Here is a 20,623-nt window from a genome sequence, read left to right as displayed (position 1 = left end):
ATCAACACGATCAACACTTTATCAGCAAGAGAATACCCACAGCAATAGGAATCTACTCCATGTTTTTCTGGTTTCCTATACACACACACACACACACACACACACACACACACACACAAGCACCAAAGGAAGTTTGCTTCTTGCAGCTACTTGGTCAACGAGTTGATGCCAGCAGATTTCAGATGTAACAATCATGAATCATGGACGTATTAAAACCGGTAACAGTACGGGCCTCAGCCGCAACACCGCCGTTTAATGCATCCACAGACAGCGTTAAATACTGTCAATTAGAGGGGGGGGGGGGGATGCCCCTCCCAACTTGGACTGCTCCACTTTTTGTTCAATCTGTTTGGCTCAGCCTGATTCGGCCGGGTCACTGACTTCCCTCTGAAGTTACACAGAGAAAACGAAAAAAATGTTGAAACAAAAAAAGGTGGTGGAGACTGAAAACTTGTGTAAATTAGCAATGCACTCTCAGATTAATATTTAGGCTATCATGACTGTATGTGCCACTGTGTGATATACATTGTACAAAAGCTTGCTTTGATTCTGTAGTCAGTTGTATATTGTAAAGGCATTATAAAAAATGTCAGTATAACAATGATAGGCCTATTTAATTCTCATTTTCATTTCAAGAGACATTAGATACGGAAGAGACATCTTCTAAAAACATGGGGAATTGCATCTACTTCCAAAATTTTATGGGGAAGGACCCCCAGGCTACAGAACCCCCCACTTATCAAATGCTGCTGACGCCCCTGCAGGGAGATATCACACACATCACACACTTTAGAAAGATGACCAGCTTAACATTCAGCTGGTATATTATTATAGACATTTCAAAAAAGACAATCTAAAGCAGCTCATTTCAGCTGGGACATCAGAAATGTTTAAAATTAAATTAAATTAAAGAAAAAATAAATACAAGGTAGTTATTGCTGCATGAATATATACTTGTGTGTGTTAGAGATGTAGGATTAGGATTTTTATTGTCTATTGCGATATTCTCAAAATAAATTAATCATGGTGATTTTTTATCAGATATATCGTAATATATGTTTTTGAAAAAATACTAGAGACATTTTTCTTTTCTTTTCTTTATTTATTTATTTTGGTAGGCGTATTATTTTTAGACTACTATTTTTTTTATTTTCAATCAAATCTGTAACACAATAAAAACACGTTTTAATTAATCATAACGTTGTCATATCAGTTGTGTGTGTGTTTGTGTGCGTGTGTGTGTGTGTGTGTGTGTGTGTGTGTGCGTGCACGCGCGCGCGCGCGTATTTTTGCCCGCCAGTTGTTTTTTTCCTTCTTTTCCTGGTCTCTCAGGTGAGTCCCGCCTCCCTCCTCGCCGCTGATTGGCCCGCGACGCTCACCGTCCGCCGTCATTGGCCGCAGGCGGCGGCTCCGCGCTCGAGCCCAGGTGAAAACCCACCTGAGCTCCAGAGCGGAGGGGAGACGACGCCGTGGAATAACGTAGGCTACGTGAGCAGTGAAACGACTCTTTATGCGCTCGCCGTTCACACGAAGGTAACAAGAAGTCACCGTGGTAACTATGGCAGCGAGGGTAGGACTGGCCATGAACCCGCCGCACGCGACCGACGAGCGCGCGGTGTTCACGCAGCTGAAGCCCGTGAGGATGCCCGCAGCGGACGGCGCCGAGGACGCGGCCGTGTTCGAGGACGTCAAACCCGGGGTGAGAGTCTGCGCCGAGCCGCTGTGGGCGGCCGGAGGTCCGGCCTGTTTTTAAAAATTATTTTCATTATTATTATTTTTTAATATGACTTCACTGTTTGAACAGACGGTTCAGCTGCAGCTTCTCTTTTAAACAAAGGAGTTCCAATAAGCGTTTATTATCATGTATCAGACAGCCGGGTTAAAGTCCTGCACGCACACCTGACAGGAAGACAGCTCACCTGGACGCGCATCCAGAGGCAGCTCTGCCACGCAAACCATTCAATCCAACTTTATTTGTATTCCTGTCATCTGAGAAACACAATGAAGTTGCTATTAATCTGTTTTAAAGACAAAACAACAACATTTACACGATATCTCTTGTAAATATTCTGTTCAATCAGGCTGCATACGACAACGTAACAAGCTTATTGTCCATTTCAGTTTATTTTCTGTTTGTTTTAGATTATTGGTTGTTAAACATACTTTTATGTGAAACATCACAACAGAAATGCATTAAAGAGACAATAGGAACATATAGAACAAGACGATAAACGGCAGGAATAAAGGTGACGATTCTTGGAGGAATTTAATCAGAAGGCAGAGTGTTTCCTCGCCGTGATGATGTTGTCACATGATGGAAAAGCAGGTTGAGTCCCTTCTAGTCATATGCCGGGCCCTCTACGGTCAAAACCTGGGAGCACACACAGAAACCCTAAAGCCTCGGTGCAGAGTCTGGTAAACAGACGCCTGAGACCTGCTCGGATCCCTCCAGGTCTCCTACGGGGACCACAAAGCCCCCCCCCCCCCTCCCCATGCTGGGTCCGAGGCCTTACAACGTGTTTTGGTCACTCTGTTTTCCTGCTGATGCAGCGATACGACGCTCTGCAGGCTGTTTTTGTTCTCTTCATGTAAACAGACTTCATCGTCACCGACGCGTCGACCAGCTTTTGACTCAGATATTCGTGAAGCAGATGTTTGAACGCCATGTTCTTTCTCTGGTGTAAAGAAGTGTTTAACTGGTTTGTGGTCCTGCACGACTCCGTGGATCTGAAACCGCCGACCCCTTCACATTCTATCCTTTAAGACACAAACGCTTGTCTGGTTGCCGTGACGATCCTCTCCAACGAAGACACTTTAACTTGATAAAAAAAAAAAACATCACGAAAAGTCGGCGGCTCGTTGCTGCAACACACTGCGCTCGCTGTTATGCAAAGCAGGACTTTAGTGGAGGACAAAGAGGTCGGGCAGAGTGAGATAGTAGCCCCCTCGGGCAAATGGAAGCCAGCCTGACAGGCTTTCACCTCGCGTGCTCTCCAACACCACGGCTGTTTCTCAATCACATTCCTGCCGCGCTGCTCAGCTTTCTTACCTTTCTCCCGGGTTAAGAGTTTTAAACGCAGGTATTTTCCACTGAAGCAGAGATCTGGCTTTCTCTTTCTCTCCTTTGTGTTTGTGTCGGTGCTTCAAAGCAGTATGCTGCCCGACCTGCCCGAGCAGGACCCGCATATCCGTAGACCGCCGGAGGGAGGCCGACCGCCGGAGGGAGGCCGACCTCGTCACGTGCACTCTTTTTGTTATCATCAGTGCTTGTGTGCACGGAAAGCTTTTGTTTTCCTGCTGAGTAATTTGTCTGTAAACAAACTGGCTGATCTTTTGGTGACGTCGGCTGAAACAGCGATCGTCCGTGAAGGAAGTTTCCTGGAGGTTAAACGTGCACGTGTCCATCTGTAAACCATCTTTGGTCTCCACCGGACCTTGGAGCGACTTTCTCGCTGCTAATGTGGAGCAAAAACTCAGAAACCGGATTGGCAGGCGGGACGCAACGCTGGGAGGAATCTGATTTGATGGTTGAAGAGATTAGCTTGCCAGCGGATGGATGGATGGATGGTTGGTTGGATGGATGGTTGGATGGATGGATGGATGGATGGTTGGATGGATGGATGTGACGATATTGTTGGTTGAAACTAGCTGTTAAAGTGGAGCTGAAGCAGCGTTTCCAGAGTTTCTATCCATCTTCTATCTTTTAATCTCGTCTGCTGCGCTGCATTAACGGCAGAATAAGTTACTAATATATGAAACCGATTTCCAGATTCCTCCGTCGTTAAATCAGCGGCCGGCTTCCTGTTAGACGGAGCGGAGACGCAGGAAGTTACAGAGTAACCCGCTGGCGTGCACATCACAAGCGTGCTGCTGGTCACGCCTAATGATTCCTGGAGATCAATACTCAGATTATAGTTAAGAGACGTCTTTATGTGTGTACTCAGACCCCCCCCCCTCCGCCGGTGAATCCCGGTCCAGGCTGCTGAGGGCCGGCGTGGTTTGGTTGGTTTGACTACAGATTTGACTTCCAGAACAAACAAACGAAGCTGATTTGCATCTCAGCAAGTTTTTTTAGTTCGTTCTCGGAGTCAAACGTCTCGTCAGACATCATCGATCCGGTTCCATTAGATGCTTTAAAACCGTCTTTTACATTATTATCAGTTATCAGTATTCAGTGTAGTGATGGAGGTGACATCACGTCCGTCCCTCCAGGATTCCGGCTGACTTTTCTGGTTGTTGGGAATTAAAATGCCAGATTTCCAAGTGTTTGTTTGCAGCATCGAGAAGAAAAATTGCAAATGTATAGATTTTGGTTCTTTTGTTGAGCATCAAGAGGTCAAGTCCTCATCCCGCCTCGCACCACATGACCGCAGTCACACAGCATCACTTTGAATTCCATGAAATTGAAACGTTAACGGGAGCAATAATCCAACAACAAGCGTGTGATGTCAGAGACGTCGTCCACAGGGAGAGACGGCGAGCGTTAGCAGGAACAAATCACGTAGCTATCGGCTGCCGAGCCGAGTCGGAGGTACTTGCTATCTTCTGACGCAGTACTTTTTAAAGAGAAAACACACATTTTCACAAATACGCATCATAAGTCAGGGACCAGAACACCAAGCAGCGATTCATCATTTGACTCAGTGTTGTGTCTGCTGATGTCATCCTTCCTGGTTTCTGTAGCCCCCCTCCCCTGCTGGTTCCTGGTGTCTGCAGACTCACGTTCTCACCTCAGTACCTTCTTACCTTTGTACCTTCTTACCTTCTCACCTCAGTACCTTCTTACCTTCTTACCTTTGTACCTTCTTACCTTCTCACCTCGGTACCTTCTTACCTCGGTACCTTCTAACCGGAGCTGCAGACGCCCCTGAATCACTCTCGCCGTTTAACCAGCCGCTCGTCTGCAGAAAACGATGAGAAAATAAACAAAAGGTGAAATCATTCTGTGGCGAAGGGAAGACGTGTCCTTACATGATGGAGGTGGATGTTCGTCTTGGATGGAAACTCCGGGAATAATCATCAAAATACACATTTTTAAGTGGAAAAAAACAAGCAATCCAACAATTTGAAGTCTTGTGAGAAAATTCACAATTATCCCGTAGAATTTCACCACGATAAACTGAAGTTGTTTATTTTCAGTCCGTCTCTCGTCCCAACAAAGTGCCACATTGTCTTTGTTTCTTCAGGCAGTTTGAGCTCCTTTTTGACTTTAAAGTCATTTTATGTTTAACACATATCTAAATAAACCTGTGACATTTGAAATCAAACTAGAGAGATCCGGATCCAGGACCTCGGCTGACACCCTGACCCCCTTTCCACTGCCAGCTGAACTCGAGAAGCAGCTTTTCTGTTTCGTGGGACAATAAAGAACAAAGAGTGACGAGAAACAAGAGACCGAAATAGGAGGACGTGTTATTGTTCGGACGAACTGTTTAACCTGAATATCACAGTTCAGTCACGAAAATGATTTTAAAGTTACGTCATTGCTGGCGAAGAAGTTACAAACCCTTGAAGTCCTGAGACACTTCTGTCCAATACCAGCCTGTATTTTAGCTGACGGAGGTGCAGTATGTTGGGACGCCTTATATTTCTCCATTTATGGACATTTGTGTGTAAATCACGTAATTCTGCACAAAGTTTATCACCAGACTCGTTAATGTTCCACAGTTCAGGTTGTTGTTATTCTAATGGCCCACCATCCCCCCCAAAATCATTTCAAACTGCCCTGAAAGTTGGTGTATCTGTCAAGAATCATAAATGCTATCATTTCTAATGTGCTATAACCGTCTATAGGGATGATCTACATGAAAGCACAAAGATTTGGATTATAAGCTGCTCAGAGTGTTTAGCTAAATGTTGTATTGCTGTGAAAACATCTTCAAACAACTGGATTTCTTCAAGTTTATAACCAAAACACTAAATTTTTGTAGATTACATTGAACAGATCACTGAATATCGGCATTAAAGCTGTAATTCGTGTTATGGCGGTTAAACTAAAATAAATCAGCGGCTCTCCTGCACCAAAGATGTATTTATTTCACTTTACCACCAGCTGGAAACGTCCTCTTTTATAAATGTGGGTGTTTGGTTTTTACACTCGAGTGTAGAAGCAGTTGATATTTTCATATTTAACATTTTATCAGATGTGATCAAAATATGTGAACTCTTCTCAGTTTAGATTCCAGAGTGGATTTTGTTGACTCTTGTCTTTACTCATCGTTGTCCTCTGACCCCCGATATCTGACCCCCCCATACCATATCTGACCCCCCCATATCAGACCCGCCATATCTGACCCCCCATATCTAACCCTCCATCAAAACCCCATCCATAAAACGTCAGCACAGTCTCAAAGGTCTTGTTGTGGCTCCGATGACCGGCGGACCCCGACACTTACCAGCTCTGTGTTGTTGTTTTAGTTTTTTATGGTGATCTGAAGGCGAATGTCCTCTGTTTCTCTGCATTCCTCAGAGCCATAAAGACGAAGTGGAGTCAGCAGGTCTGATCAAGATGGCCGACCTCGTAGCTCAGAGGCTTTTAGGGTCGGAGAGTTGCTTTTATTGTTTGGTGTTTTTAACCGTCTCAATAAGCTAGTATGTAAACAGCGATATTCCTGTTAGATACATCATGAAATGTTTTTGGTATCGGGACAGACGGAGGAGTTTCCAAAGTTTTCTCGGTTCATTTGACGTCCCGTTGTTACCACCAAACTGATCGCAAGGCAGAAAAACGACTGTAGGGGGCGCTGTTGTGTTCGATTTAAGAATGTGGTCATGGTTGGACTTAAATAACTCTTTTGGACACGGACACCTGTCACCTGGTTGAAAGTCGTGTGTGTTTGAGAAGTCCGGTCCAGTTATACTTGGACATGTACGAGGACGCCACCGACACATTCCACACATGCTCAGTAGGCAGCTACGCTACCGCAGCAAAGGCAATCCGCCAGAAAACAAAATTTACATCACACAAACTTGCGGATCCGGAATCTTGTTGGCTTCATGCCGATCAGATCCGGTGGATCATGAAACCTCCCGCAGTGTTTTCCTAATGAAAGATTTGTTAACAACCGGTTCAGTTCTGATACGTTGGCAGATTCCTGATTGACGACTCGGTTTCTTCTGATCTGAATGAAACGAAGCGAAAACCCGCACGGATGCCATGTTTACCGCAGAAGTGTGGAAACTCCCACTCCGACCCCATAAACCTGAACTCGCCTGATAAGAGACTCGTTTGTTATCAGGCCCGAAGGATTCGTAGCGGAGCGGTTGTTCTCGTTTTCCAATTATTAACCGAGCCCGAAGATATTCTCCTCGTTTACCACGTAAACAAAATACTGTCGTCTTTGACTTGGAGTTCATCAACCAGCTTCCTTTGAGGGCGCCGAGCCTCTAATGTGTTAACATACAACCTTCCTTCTTATTATCCGCCAGAATATATTAATAATAATGATACATGAATGTAGGTCTATAGGATAGAAATGTTGGAGTCTTACTGTACTTGAACGCTTTATCTCTCTAAAACAGGAGGAAGAGGATGCCGAAATTAAAAAAATGCCCTTTTTAACCCTTTTAGAACATATTGTGCACCTAATGAACAATATATGCTGGAAACATTATTTGTACATCAAAATACAATATTTTTTTCTTCCTGTAAAACAAAATGTGATGCAATTTCAACTCTGAAATGTTTGTTTTTTTAATCTGTGGAAGGTTTGTTGTCTGTGGCGAGGTTAGATAATGTTTTTGAGACCTCCAAATTTCAAAAATGTGTCGTATGAATATAAAGTTCTGGCGTTTCGTTGGGAATGAAGCAGCAGAATCCCGATGACTTTGACTTCTCTCTGCACAATGTCCTCTTTGCGTGAAACGGGGCTAAAACGGGGGAAATGTCATTGGATGGGGGTGAATCGGAGACCGGCGGCTGACAGCCGGAGGGATCGGCATCGGGGGGAAGTGACCAAGGGCACCCGAGGGTGCCAGCAGCCCCGGCGGCACAGGGCCTGTTTGTCCTGAGAGACACACAGGAGCCTTCACAGGGAGGCAGGGTGACAGGCTGTTTTTGTTTTCTTTTCTCTTTTTTTCTCCGTAAATACCCGAAGACTTTCAGCGAGCGCTCCGGTTGCACCGCCGGCGAGGCATCGAGCGACGACGGACCTCTGTCAGACGCAAAAACACGGAAATGAACTCAAGTTTATCTGCTTTCAACAAGTACATCTGTTGCAAATACCAACGACTAAGATGTTGATCAACCTGAGAGGTTTCGACAACAAACCCGTTGACTTCCTGTACTCCTGGTGTTCGCCGCTCTCTGACGTTTATCTAGTGTGTGTGTGTGTGTGTGTGTGTGTGTGTGTGTGTGTGTGTGTGTGTCGGCGGTGCTGCAGAATAACGAGCACATCAGCAGCATCGTTGGGGCGATTGTCCCGGATCCCTTAGACCAGGACTCCTATTCAACACTCTGGGACATGGTTTCTCTTGGGGGGTTCTAGACGGTTCAGCTCCCGATAATGGATCACGGTTCAATTTGTTGTGTCTGGGTTTTTACTACCCTTCACAGGCGCCTCTTGTCACCAATCTCCCCGATGTTCCGTAGATGGTCCCGATGTTGTTTTTCTGGGCGGTTTAGTAGAGTCCCTCCTGTCCTCCGGTCCGTGAACATCCCATAATAGTTCTTAACGTTTCTGTTGCTCCGCTGCAGACGTTTACACGAGGACTTGAAATTTAGCTTTCATGAGTTTCCGTAAGAAAAACGGCTCTCCGTTAGCCTTTTACACTGGGATGGAGACGTGTGATTAAACACGTTTGTGATGCTGATCCTCACGCATCTCAGTCTGCTTCTTAAATTCAGAAAAAGTACAGAAAAGTCATCAAGTTTCATGTATTTAATGATCGATGTCAGTGTAATAGAAAATAACAATGTCGAATAGAATCGTCTCTCTCTCTCTCTCTCTCGCCCCTCCCTCTCTTGTGTGTCACCGTGACGATCAGGTTTTTGTCTGGCGGGTCTATTTTTACCTGAAGGTGTTTAAGTTCGCTGCGTCTTTCTCAGGCTTCAGTCTTTGTTGTGGTTTGGCTCGTTGCTTTTTTTGTTTTCTTTCCTTCATAGTCTTCTTCATGCAACCAACCACTTCCTGTAGCCACACCCACCGAGGGAACACTGTGTGTGTGTGTGTGTGTGTGTGTGTGTGTGTGTGTGTGTGTGTGTGTGTGTGTGTGTGTGTGTGGTCTCTGCAGCACAGATTCCTTACGTAACGCCTTGTTGTATCTCTAAAGACGTTCCTCTCTGCTTCATACACTCTGAATGACACGCACACACACACACACACACACACACACACACACACACACACACACACACACACACACACACACACACACACACACACGGCAGTTAATCAGGATTAAGATCACACAAAGCCTTCTAGTCAAACAGAAGTAAATACCTGCTATTTATTTTCTTCTTCTTCTCCTGCGCTGCTCCACCTGTCCGGTCTTGTTGCAGCTCCACACCTCCATCACCACGTTGTCACGCCGGTCCCTCTGACCACGGTGGTCGCCATGGTAACGAGAGGAACCAAAACCAGCTGATTTGAGAAGAACACATATAAAAAAACATACAATCAGAAACGTTTTGTGTTGTAAGAGAAACCAGAAAAACTCAAACAGAAAACTTTACAATCATCAGGTTTCCTGCGTCTCCTCTCAGATAAACTGGGACGCAGGAATGTGGAGTATGAAGGAAGTCCTGGTACCAAAACTTGATATAATTATATATATATAGACTGCGAGTCACCCTCTGCAACAGATATACAAATACTTTATCTGCATCGCTGTTAAACAAACACAGCAGCAAACAGCTGCTGACTGATCCCACTTTGTTTAGCGAAAGCAAATTAATTGGAAAACGAGCGATCGTCATTAAAAAATGATTTTACCCAACGTGATGTCACAGTGCGTCCGTGTAGGACACAGGAATGTTACGCAGCAGTGGTTAGTTTGTGTAACTGCAGCGTTGTCATGGGGACGCTGATAACAATTGGCTTATTATTGCCCCCCCCCCCCCCCCCCCCTTTTTTTTTTTCTTTTTTACAAATTCCGTCATGTACCCTGTTTTAAATGGCAGGTTTCTAATATTGTGGTTATTAGCATCTGAGCTTGTGGTTTGGTTTTATTTCATTCCAACCTTCAACTTCCCGTCTCTGTTGTTTCAGATCCGCCTGGAGTTGGACAAGTACCTCCCACAGGTAGGCAGCCCGCTGCTGTGTAACCTCATCGACTCGGTGGACAGGAAGTACCGGCGAGACAGCGCCTCCGTGGTCGACGACTTCTTCTCTGAGGACAAAGGCGCCGCGCCGTACAGCCTCAACATCAACGTCATCCTCCCCAGCACCACCCACCTCCGCACGGGCCTCTACAGGCCCAACACCAAGACCCTGACCCCGCAGCAGATCAAGACCGAGCCAGGGCTGGAGGTGCCCTGCTCCATGCCCGCAGCCACCAGCAGCACCCAGGCGCTGCCGGACTTCACCTCGGTGTTCAGCGTGCCGCCGGTGGTCAACAACGTGTTCATCAAGCCGGACATGAGCTCCGGCGTGGTGGTGAGCATCCCCTCAGGGTCCCACCACCAGCAGCAGCAGCAGCAGCAGCCACACCTGGACTCGGAGCTCCACATCGGGCCCCCGGCCCCCCAGCCCCACGTCTACCACATGCCCATCACCAGCTGTGCCGACCTCACCATGACTCTGTCCCACGGCAGCCCGTCGCCGCACGCCTCCACCAGCGGCCGGACCATGCTGAACCTCAGCAACGTGGCGTCGCCAACAGCGGCCGGCGACTACATGATGGCAGAGCACCATCTGCCATCTGGTCACCACGGTTACTACCAGGCCTCGCCGACCAGCTCGTCACAGCACGCTGCGCCGCACAGCCTGCCGCCGTCGCCGCCGAACTCCCAGCCGGGGAGCCCCGACGGTCAGGAGCTGCTCCGGTTGGCGTCCCAACTCCCGCCACCATACCAGCAGCGTCTGGGCGGGATGAAGCTGACGGGGTTGTCGCCGCACGCCATGCTGATGACGCACGGCCAGGGAGTCCTGACGGGGCCCAAGTACAACCGGCGGAACAACCCGGAGCTGGAGAAGAGGAGGATCCACTTCTGTGATTTCCCAGGTCCGTGTTTTACACGTTTGCACCAATGCTTATCTGACGGTAATACGCTGCGTCCTCTTGCATGTCGCAAACAGGAAGCAGCTTCCTGTTCCGTAAGTCGTAGCCTTTGTTACGTTTTGATACCTTCGGTTCGAGGTGGTCCATTTGCCTTACCAAAGAATGCAGCACATAGAGAGCATGGTTCTGCCCGTCTCACGGTCCCTCTGTGTGTGTGGTTTCTCTTTTCAGGCTGCTCCAAAGTTTACACAAAGAGCTCCCATCTGAAGGCGCACCAACGGACGCACACAGGTAAGAAACCCCCCCCCCCCCACACACACACACACACACACACACACACACACACAGTCCGGGGTTCTACTCTCTATAGCCATAAAGATATACATTATCATATGGCATGTTTTCTAATTGTCATCACGTGGTGAAGCGATCTTTCCTGTTTGGATTCAATATTTACAAATTAAAAGCCCTGATATGATTCCACTGAAAGATGATGAATTATTATTAATGATCCACCAGCCTTTGTCTGGGCGTCTGACGTGAACATTTGTCACTGGTCAAATGTTCACGTCAGCGCACTAATAAATCCTCGTGGGTCTTTTCAAATGCAGATAACAACGTGCTGATTCGCTTTAGTTCCTGGGAATAAAACTCACAGCCGACTGGATTTTCTGGTTCCAGATTCAGTTGCTGACCGATGACTCTCTGAATGGGAACAGAGAAACAACTTTATAACCTGTAAAATGGGGAAAAGGAGCAATGCAACCTGATGACACATCAGATTTTAAGTTCTGGGAATCAGGAAACGAAGTGGCCAAAAAATCTGTTGTTTTTAGGGTGTTTGGGATATTTTCACGTTGTCCACACTGATTTTGGAATAAATTGCAGTAAACTTCCACCTGTGTGCTCTCATGTGACCAGCGAGCATCCCAGTCTCACCACCGTAACCACCACCAACTTATTTATTTGTATATTTTGTCACGTCGCTAGTTTCGATCCACCCAGTAATGAAAATATAAGCAGAGGAACGCGATAAAACAGAAGCAACATTAGTTTTTCACTCCGCCATGTTTGTACGTGTTCATACCTGTCTTCTGAGGGAGAACAAAGGAGGGAGGAGGGAAGACATGCTGTTAAAACCAAACCAGTTCCTCCTGCTTTTCAGAGGATGATGGTTTGGGGGGGTGGTTTCAGTGTGTTTCCCTCTGTAAGATGAAACCTGTGGATTCCCAGCAGTGTCAGGGATCTGGGTTTGGAGATTTACTCATGCGATCTAGAAAAATAAATAAATAAACGGCGACGGAGAGAAAAGAGCAGAACACGTGAACAAACCGATCCCTCTCTCTGGTCGTAAAATAGATAAGATGGTAGTTTATGGATCCCGGAGGGGAAGTTGGATCGTTGCAGCAGGATGCAGAAAACAAACAGACTGTGAACCAGGCAGCGAGAATAATAGTAAAACAACGCAGCTGAGTAGAGACTTTTATCCTGTTTATGATTTTAGCTGTTTAAGTGATGCTTAAACAGCTTCTGCAAAAAAATAACTGAATAATAATGTTTTATTCCAATAAAAATGATTAAGGTTAAACACACTCGAGATCTACTCTCTCGGAGTTTAACTTTTGGCAAAGCTAACAAAGACGATCACATCGTCGACGTACGACTTTACGTTACCAGCAGCTTATCACATGGAAATCCCATCTTTGTGTCTCATTAATGGACTACAGTGTGCAAAAGTGTTTCTATCGAAACGCATCAGGTCACTAGTCCTGGTCACTCAGGAGACCTGGTCACTCAGGAAACCTGGTCACCCAGGAGACCTGGTCCAACCAGACTTGTGAGTTGAGCGTGTCAGTAAACGTTTGGCCAACTGTCCAAAACCAGACTGGACCTGACCTCTCCAGTCCACGCTTCCCCTCCCCCTCCTCTCAACACTGTTTCTACATCAAACAAACTAAACTTACCACAGTCATCAACTTGAAATCATTGTAATCATGTTTTTTTGTGGTTTCTTTCCCGTTCTTTGACTTGTAGAAAGTTATTCATGCGTTATCTTCTCCAGTTGATTAATGCAGCTCTCTGTTTGTTAAAGTCTGTTCACACCTTCAGCTCATACAGAGCGCTGCAGATTACACGCATTTAAACACCTATCAGCCGGCTCCAAGCAGAATCGTTATTTTACCTTTTACAATATTTAAGTTAACAATAAATCGTTTGTTTTTTTTAAAATGTCAGAAAACAAAAACAATCCAGTTGAGATTGAAATTGATTAGTCGGACCAACATTCCAACTTCTAAAGACATTAATTTTCCAAAACCAATGGAGAAGCTTAAAACCAGTTAATGTGTGCACGTAGAGTTTCCTGTTGAAGCAGCATGTCCACCGTCGTTGCATCAACATGTTGCATCAACATGTTGCATCAACGTGCTGTCACTCGTCAACAGGCGATCTTTAATGTGGTGAACCGCCGTCCCTCATTATTGTCGGATTCTGTGAGATACGACTGCTTTTTTTCCCTTATAGCGATAGATTCAGGGAGTGTGTGTGTGTGTGTGGGGGGGGGGAACCTGTTTTTCAAACCTTTTTTTAACAATGGTTTCCTGATCAGGTCCCTCCAGCTGCAGACGCCACGATTATTTCTGCCGGGTTTAAAAGTCTCTCCAGGTTGATGAAGTTTAAAGTTGACTGCAAACTCTTGATTCCCGTAAAATGTGTTCATCTGCGTGTTTTTTTTAATCAGCTACTTAGTTTTGAGGTACTTTTTACTTTACTTGAGTATTTTCATTCTGTGCTACTTTATATTTGTAGTTCACTACATTTGATAGAATAAATATCTTAGTTTTTGCAGCCCTGCAATCATTTGACTGATTGATTTGGTGAATAAAAAAAACTACTTCTCAGATGAAGATTTTACAGAGAAAAGATGAAATATGACCCTGAAACTTTACCAGTCATGTTTAAACAGTCCAGCATCCAATAATACAATTATTAATAGTAAAGCATTCTGAAAGGAGTGTTTCTGCACAGTGGATACTTTAAGAATGTGTGTGATAGTTTTACTTGCAATGAAGTGTATTTCAGTGGTATTTCTACTTTTATCTGAGTACTTCTTCCACCGTTGTCGACGTCTGTCAACTTCCTGTTTCAGTCCCAGGAGCGTGGACGTCGTCGGAGGGAAGATACTGCCTCATTGGATTATTCTTGTGGTCTTTAAAATGTTCGAGGTGAATCCTCCGCCACGGTTCTGCAGGAGGACCCGGGTCCATCCAGACAGGAACCACCTGCCGGAGGTGTATCGCTATCTGCTACGAGGGGGTCCGACCTTGACCGTGGCCTCGGCAGCCATTAGAGCTCTGCACGTTGACTTTTGTGATGGTGTGTGTGTGTGTGTGTGTGATGGTGTGTGTGTGTGTGTGATGGTGTGTGTGTGTGTGTGTGTGTGTGTGTGTGTGTGTGTGCGCAGAGCGGACTGCTATCAGCCTGATTAGGGAACCCTCCAGCCCTCTTCACAAACACTAACCTGTGCTGATAAAGCTCCGAGGGCCACAAAGAGGTTTACGGGCGTCCCAGAGCTGTTTGCTCTTTGACTCAGTAAAACCAGCGGACATGCTAGTAAAACGTTGTACTTGTACTGCAGTAGTACACTAGTACGCCAGGCTGAGTACACGTCGGATGTACGCCACGGATGCTTCGATGTGGTCAGCTCGTTTAGGAAGTAAAATATTTTTATGTATAAATATTTGAAAGACTCTCTGTCCATTAAGGTTTATTTCAATGAGAGACACTGTTTTTATAACAGCTGATCAAACAGCTGATCAGATCTCCACAAATACCTTTAAAGATGTTTTGGCCGTCGACATCTCTTGGTCCACGTTTTCACAGAAAAGTTCACGTTAAAGTTTGATAACGTGCGAAAAGACTCATTTTCTTCTTTTTTCTGTTATCAACGTTTAACTTAAATGAAAGTTAACATTATTCATTTTTGCTTGATATTCAGCAACTTGTCGAACAGGTAAAAATAACATTAACATGATGATTGATATGTTCCCAACATCCTGAACACACTTTGGACACATTTAAATAAATGTTTATGTTTAATTGAATAGGAAACAGGAAGTACCTGAAGCAAAAACTCGAGTAACGATTATAATAATAATACTTTTCTGAAGGTTTTAAATTGAACTAAAGATGAAAATTTGCTTTTTTTGATAACTGGCACATTCTAAACGATTAAAACTTCAGTCTTGTTTCTGCTTTTTGACTGAAGGACAACGAAGCCTGGATGGTTTTCATGTGACCTGTTGGCAGCTTGTTAGGACTATAAACCACTGGAGTGTGTTTGTTCTGTGTGTGTGTGTGTGTGTGTGTGTGTGTGTGTGTGTGTGTGTGTGTGTGTGTGTGTGTGTGTGTGTGTGTGTGTGTGTGTGTGTGTGTGTGTGTGTGTGTGTGTGTGTGTGTGTGTGTGTGTGTGTGTGTCGTGTTTCACCAGGATAATAGCCTTAAGAGAGGCGGCTGTGCTTTTGACCCCGACGGAGTAAAAACCAAACACACCTGCAGCTTGAGAGCCTTTTTAACTCGGAGACGTTGCTTCTCTACGCACACATGGAGGTGGACTTGAAACCGGATCTGGTCTAGTCCTGATCCGGGGCTTCAGGGCTGCTTTTGTGTTACGATTGATGCTTAAATGCTTGTTGGATGTTTCAGAAATAAGCAGTTATAAGAAAAAAAGCACTTTTTTTATTTGTTTATTGTTGTTCCTCCTATCACCCCCCCACCCGCTCTTTGGACCCCCGTAGCTTCGCAAACGGCTAACGGCTGTCACTGAATGATTGATAGCAGAAGCTAATCTAATCAGTGCTAATGAGGCCCGACGCTGCTAACGAGCACTTGATGACCAAAACGAGAAGAAAAAAATCCTGGTTGGACTTTCAGCCATTTAGAAATTATGTTTTACAGGAAAGAAAAAATGTTTTTTAAGCACGGATGCATTTTGAGACTCATTTATTTCACTACTTTTGTCTTTGAGTCCATAGATTTCTCCTCAATTTGAGAATTCCTCATTTTAACATTCAAACATTTTGTAAACGTACTGGGGTTTCATGCTGATATCTATTAGTTAAATCGTTTTTTTTAAATTCATTTTACAATCCTGATCTTTAAAGAGTGTTTTCTATAAATTAGTCAGAAATCTCCACTTCAGAGATATTAGAAATCCATCCATCCATCCATCCATTGTCTACCGCTTATCCTGTATTCAGGGTCACGGGGGGGCTGGAGCCAATCCCAGCTAGATATTAGAAATAAATATATTTATTTATTTTTAAACAAATAAATAAATAGCACCTTTTACATCCACCAAACTTTACACTTTCACTCCTTTTAATTATTCTGAAGGGAGTTTGTTCATCTGTCATTCAGAAATACATTTATACAACATTTTAGAACTTTTTAAAATTGTATCCAAAGTTCAGATTTCTGTTCTATTAATTTTATTCGGAAAAACTGATTTCCTTTTATCCTCAAATGATGAATTTTAAGACGACATTTCCCCCAAAAAGATAATAAAGAAGATAATAATTTAATATTTCGGGACATGAACTTGACATTCATTTCAACCTCGACTACGAAGTTTTCCCGCTGTGTGCGTGGAGATACCGGCTCGACGGAGCATTTAAATTCTCTGTGTTGATGATTAGCGTCGCCGTTTTGCAACAACATGTTGACATTTTTGGGTGGGGCTAGCGGAGCGTTAACGTTTACTTGCTCTCCGTCTTTTTATGCAACCTCGTCCAGAACCACCGTATAATTATTAAGCTATGCGATGTTGTTACTATTTGTTCGTGAATGCGACTCTCTTTGTTCTAGTCATTTATGGTGATCGCTTTGTTTACGTTGACCCTGCTGGTTAGAAACTCGTTTGGTGTCCTCACGTGGACTCGATCCCGACAATCGTCTTCCCTGCACACAGGGGAGTGGTGCCGTTTTTCAATAAAATTCATAAAAGCATTTGAATGAAGAAATATTTGGGGGGCTTTTATTGTGAAGGATTTGTAGGTCAATTGTGTTTATCCACAAATACGCAGAATGTCTTCAGTGGAGATTATTCAATAAAACCAGCCGACTAATACTGCAGGGAAGAAGAATGAGACGCAAATTAACCTATATATATATATATATATAGGTTAATTTGCAGTTATTAGGGGTATATAGGTTATTAGGGGTTGACTGTTTATCTATATATTATTAGGGGTTGACTGTTTATCTATCATTTAAAAAAAAAAAAGCAGCAGTCGCTCCTCTTGTCTACCATTTTAACTTTCTAAAATGTCACGAAAGCATTTAATTTATTACTTTGTGTGTTCTTTCTGTTCGGGTCACGTTGAAAGTCTGATAATAACACGTAGAAAACAAAAAGGCGTGTCAGTAATAACAAGGTAGGAATGTGATGACACACAGCGGTTACTGCCGTCAGCTTCTCGGGAATCTTTATAATGAAGCACTATTATATCAATTAGCATGCTGTTGTTTTAATTCTTAAATAAAGCGTTTCCTTTTGAGTCGAGTAAAGACACGAAAGTCAAGAGGCGCCATATCGTCTCTCCGCCCGACTCGACAGCCGAGGCCTTTTGTCTGGAAACAGTTGCACCCTGGGATTTTTCTGGTCACTTGGCTTCGTGGAAATGAGTGTTTACGGGAGAAAAAAACTGCTTTTATTGTGAAAGGTCATTTGTGTCATTATATGTTATATATGTTAATAAGGTCTCACATCGTTTCATTCATCAACTTCAACATCTTTGGAAATAGATTTTTATGGCTAATCGCTATATAACCTAAAATACCGACTTTTACCGAGGTTTTAAAAATAAAATTCCAACTTGGGTTCACTTCATTTTTAGATTTACTTTCATGACAAAATGAGTGTATGTTTAGGAAAATGTTGTGGTTTTGAGTTAAATTCATGTATAAAAACAACTATGTATCTTTGTAACTGTTTCTGGTCCCGATGACATCATCAGGACCCGCGAGGCGGGTTTTAAAGAACCGTCAGAGTGAATGAATCACATTTTATATTTACGTTGCTAACGGCATTCTCTCTCTCTCTATCTCTCTCTCTCCCCCCCTGCAGGCGAGAAGCCGTACCGCTGCACATGGGAGAACTGCGACTGGCGCTTCGCCAGGTCGGACGAGCTCACCAGACACTACCGGAAACACACTGGCGCCAAACCCTTCAAGTGCGTCGCCTGCAGCCGCTGCTTCTCGCGCTCCGACCACCTGGCGCTGCACATGAAACGCCATCAGAACTAATGAGGACATACGGACGCAGTCACATGGTCACGCACACACACACAGACAGACAGACACCTGAACGCATCACAGAACCAAAATCATCCCCCTGCTTCACTCTGGTGGATCGGCGATAGTCGTGGCGGCGTGTGACATCATAGCCAGTGGGAGAGCGATGCTGGTTGGTCAGGTTGGCCTGTCCGTTAAATCTGATTTAATTGGGCAAGATTTAAATGTCCGGTATTTTTTAGGGTTTTTTTTACTCACCGTATAATAATAATAAAAACAATTTAATTTCTTTGATAATTCATTTAAAAAATATATAAAATGGCATCTTTATATGCAACATTTTCCCCAAAGTTACCAATATTGGGGGGGAATAAAAGCCTCTCTCCAAACTATACGTGGTGAACTATTAAATGTTTAATTTAGAAAACGTGCTTCTCAAACCCGCCGGCGGGTTATTTTGGGGTCGTCTGTTTAAACACTCGAGCTCAGAGATGATTTTGGTGTCTGTTGATTTAAATCATGCACTGATCCAACACACACACATTAACATGCGCACACACACACCTGACCTGATCTGTGGCGTCGGCCTCCTTCTCGTCCCCAGAGACACTTTCTTCTCTCAACGTCAGCTTCTTGTTTTCCTACAAATCTGCCGGCATCATCATCCTCATCATCTTCATCTTCATCACTGCCACCGTGTTTTCTCACTCTGAGGTCTGAACTTTGACGTGGAGGCGGAGCCATGCGTCGCTCCTTCCTGCCTTTTGTAAATACGTGTGTATAAACGTGTGCATGTGAATGCAGCGAATTACTGAGATTTATACTTGACACCTTTTTGTGTTGCATCAAATGTTAATATGAGTAATATTATTATTCCCTGTTGAAACGTGATATTAATCTCCTTTTAAGGACCTGAAAGAAAAGTAAAAAAGTAAACAAATGATCAACAGACCGTCGGAGAGAAACTCTCCATGGAAAAGTTAATCATCGCCTCGTCGCAGCAGGTAATACCTGTCGAGCTCCGCGCCGCTCGCCAATGTTTGTATCCCTCACATTACTGTTGCCATGGCGATCAAACTCCTCTGACGACAGTTTGCGGTTTCTATTCAGCGCTGTTTTTTTCCCTCCTTTTTTTCTTTCTTGTCCTGTATTTGTTCAACACTCGAGCAGCAGGAGAGAGAGACAGATAGAGAGACAGACGGGTGGATGGACCTGTTCTGTAATCCTGATTTTTTTTATTTATTTTTTTTATGTACGAGCTGCTGACTCGATCAACGTTTTTGAGCGAGAGGGAAAAAATGTTACACAAATCAAGAGTTTGTTAAAGTTTTGACAAACTGATGAAAAGGTTTGAAACAACAATATTTTCCAGCGGAGCTCGTACGACGATCAATACCACACAAACATCCTGTTATTATATTAATTACTTTTTTTTCCTTAAAAAAAACCAAGTTCTCCCATCTGTGTACATATTTGTACGTAGTTTTACTTTCAACAGAAGCTGTAAATATTTGTTTGGTTGTTATTTGCTGTTATAATAATATTTTTTATTTTCCTCTCTTTTTTTTTAACTAATGGGGTTTTTAGATCGGTTGTATGTCAAAGTTTGTTTAATTTTGATACTTCGTGTGTGCATAAGATAATTTATCAGTTTATGTACAAATTGATAAGAACAACGATGGTGTTTATTTTTTTGTTTGTGCAAAAATGCTGCAATGAAATAATAAAAAAGGATTCATAAGATAATCATCGTGTTCTTTTTCTTTGGATATTTTAGCATCTTTCAGCTTATTGTTTTGGGTTCTCCAGCCTCTTCTGTCTGTATACAACAATGACCTCGCCCTCGTGTGACTTCTGTACGTAGGCTGTGAGGTGCTTTTATTTTTTTTAACTTCGGAGTCGAGTTTACGTTCGTCGAGTGCATTTTTAGGGAACTTTTGAAAAGTTGCGCGTTAACTTTGGAGCAACTGAACTCGGCTGTAGTTTGGTCATTTGTCGGCGCTGCAGGCTTCACATGGCTGTAATCTACCAGTAAAACAAGAGTAGAAGAAGAAACAGAAATCATCGAACCGAGGGAAGATGGGCTGTGTCCGAAATCACTCCCTACTCCCTATATAGTGCACTATATAGGGAGTTCGCCATTTTGTAGGGGTGTCTGAATGTGAAGTAA

The 20,623-nt window shown here is 44.0% G+C and overlaps 1 protein-coding gene across 1 annotated transcript; it reads left to right on the top strand.

Moving 5' to 3' along the window:
- The first annotated feature begins 1,437 nt into the window (after nucleotides 1-1,437).
- Nucleotides 1,438-20,199, top strand: klf5l (Kruppel like factor 5 like). The gene is made up of 4 exons (XM_084029561.1): nucleotides 1,438-1,699; nucleotides 10,209-11,163; nucleotides 11,392-11,451; nucleotides 18,287-20,199. The coding sequence occupies exons 1-4, from the start codon at nucleotides 1,559-1,561 to the stop codon at nucleotides 18,463-18,465; spliced, it is 1,335 nt and encodes a 444-aa protein (XP_083885687.1). The 5' UTR covers nucleotides 1,438-1,558; the 3' UTR covers nucleotides 18,466-20,199.
- Nucleotides 20,200-20,623: the final 424 nt, after the last annotated feature.

Source organism: Eutrigla gurnardus, assembly GCF_963514095.1.
Source record: "Eutrigla gurnardus genome assembly, chromosome: 15".
NCBI lineage: Eukaryota > Metazoa > Chordata > Actinopteri > Perciformes > Triglidae > Eutrigla > Eutrigla gurnardus.
Note: the sequence above shows the minus strand (reverse complement) of the source record. Positions and strands in the feature narration are given on the sequence as shown.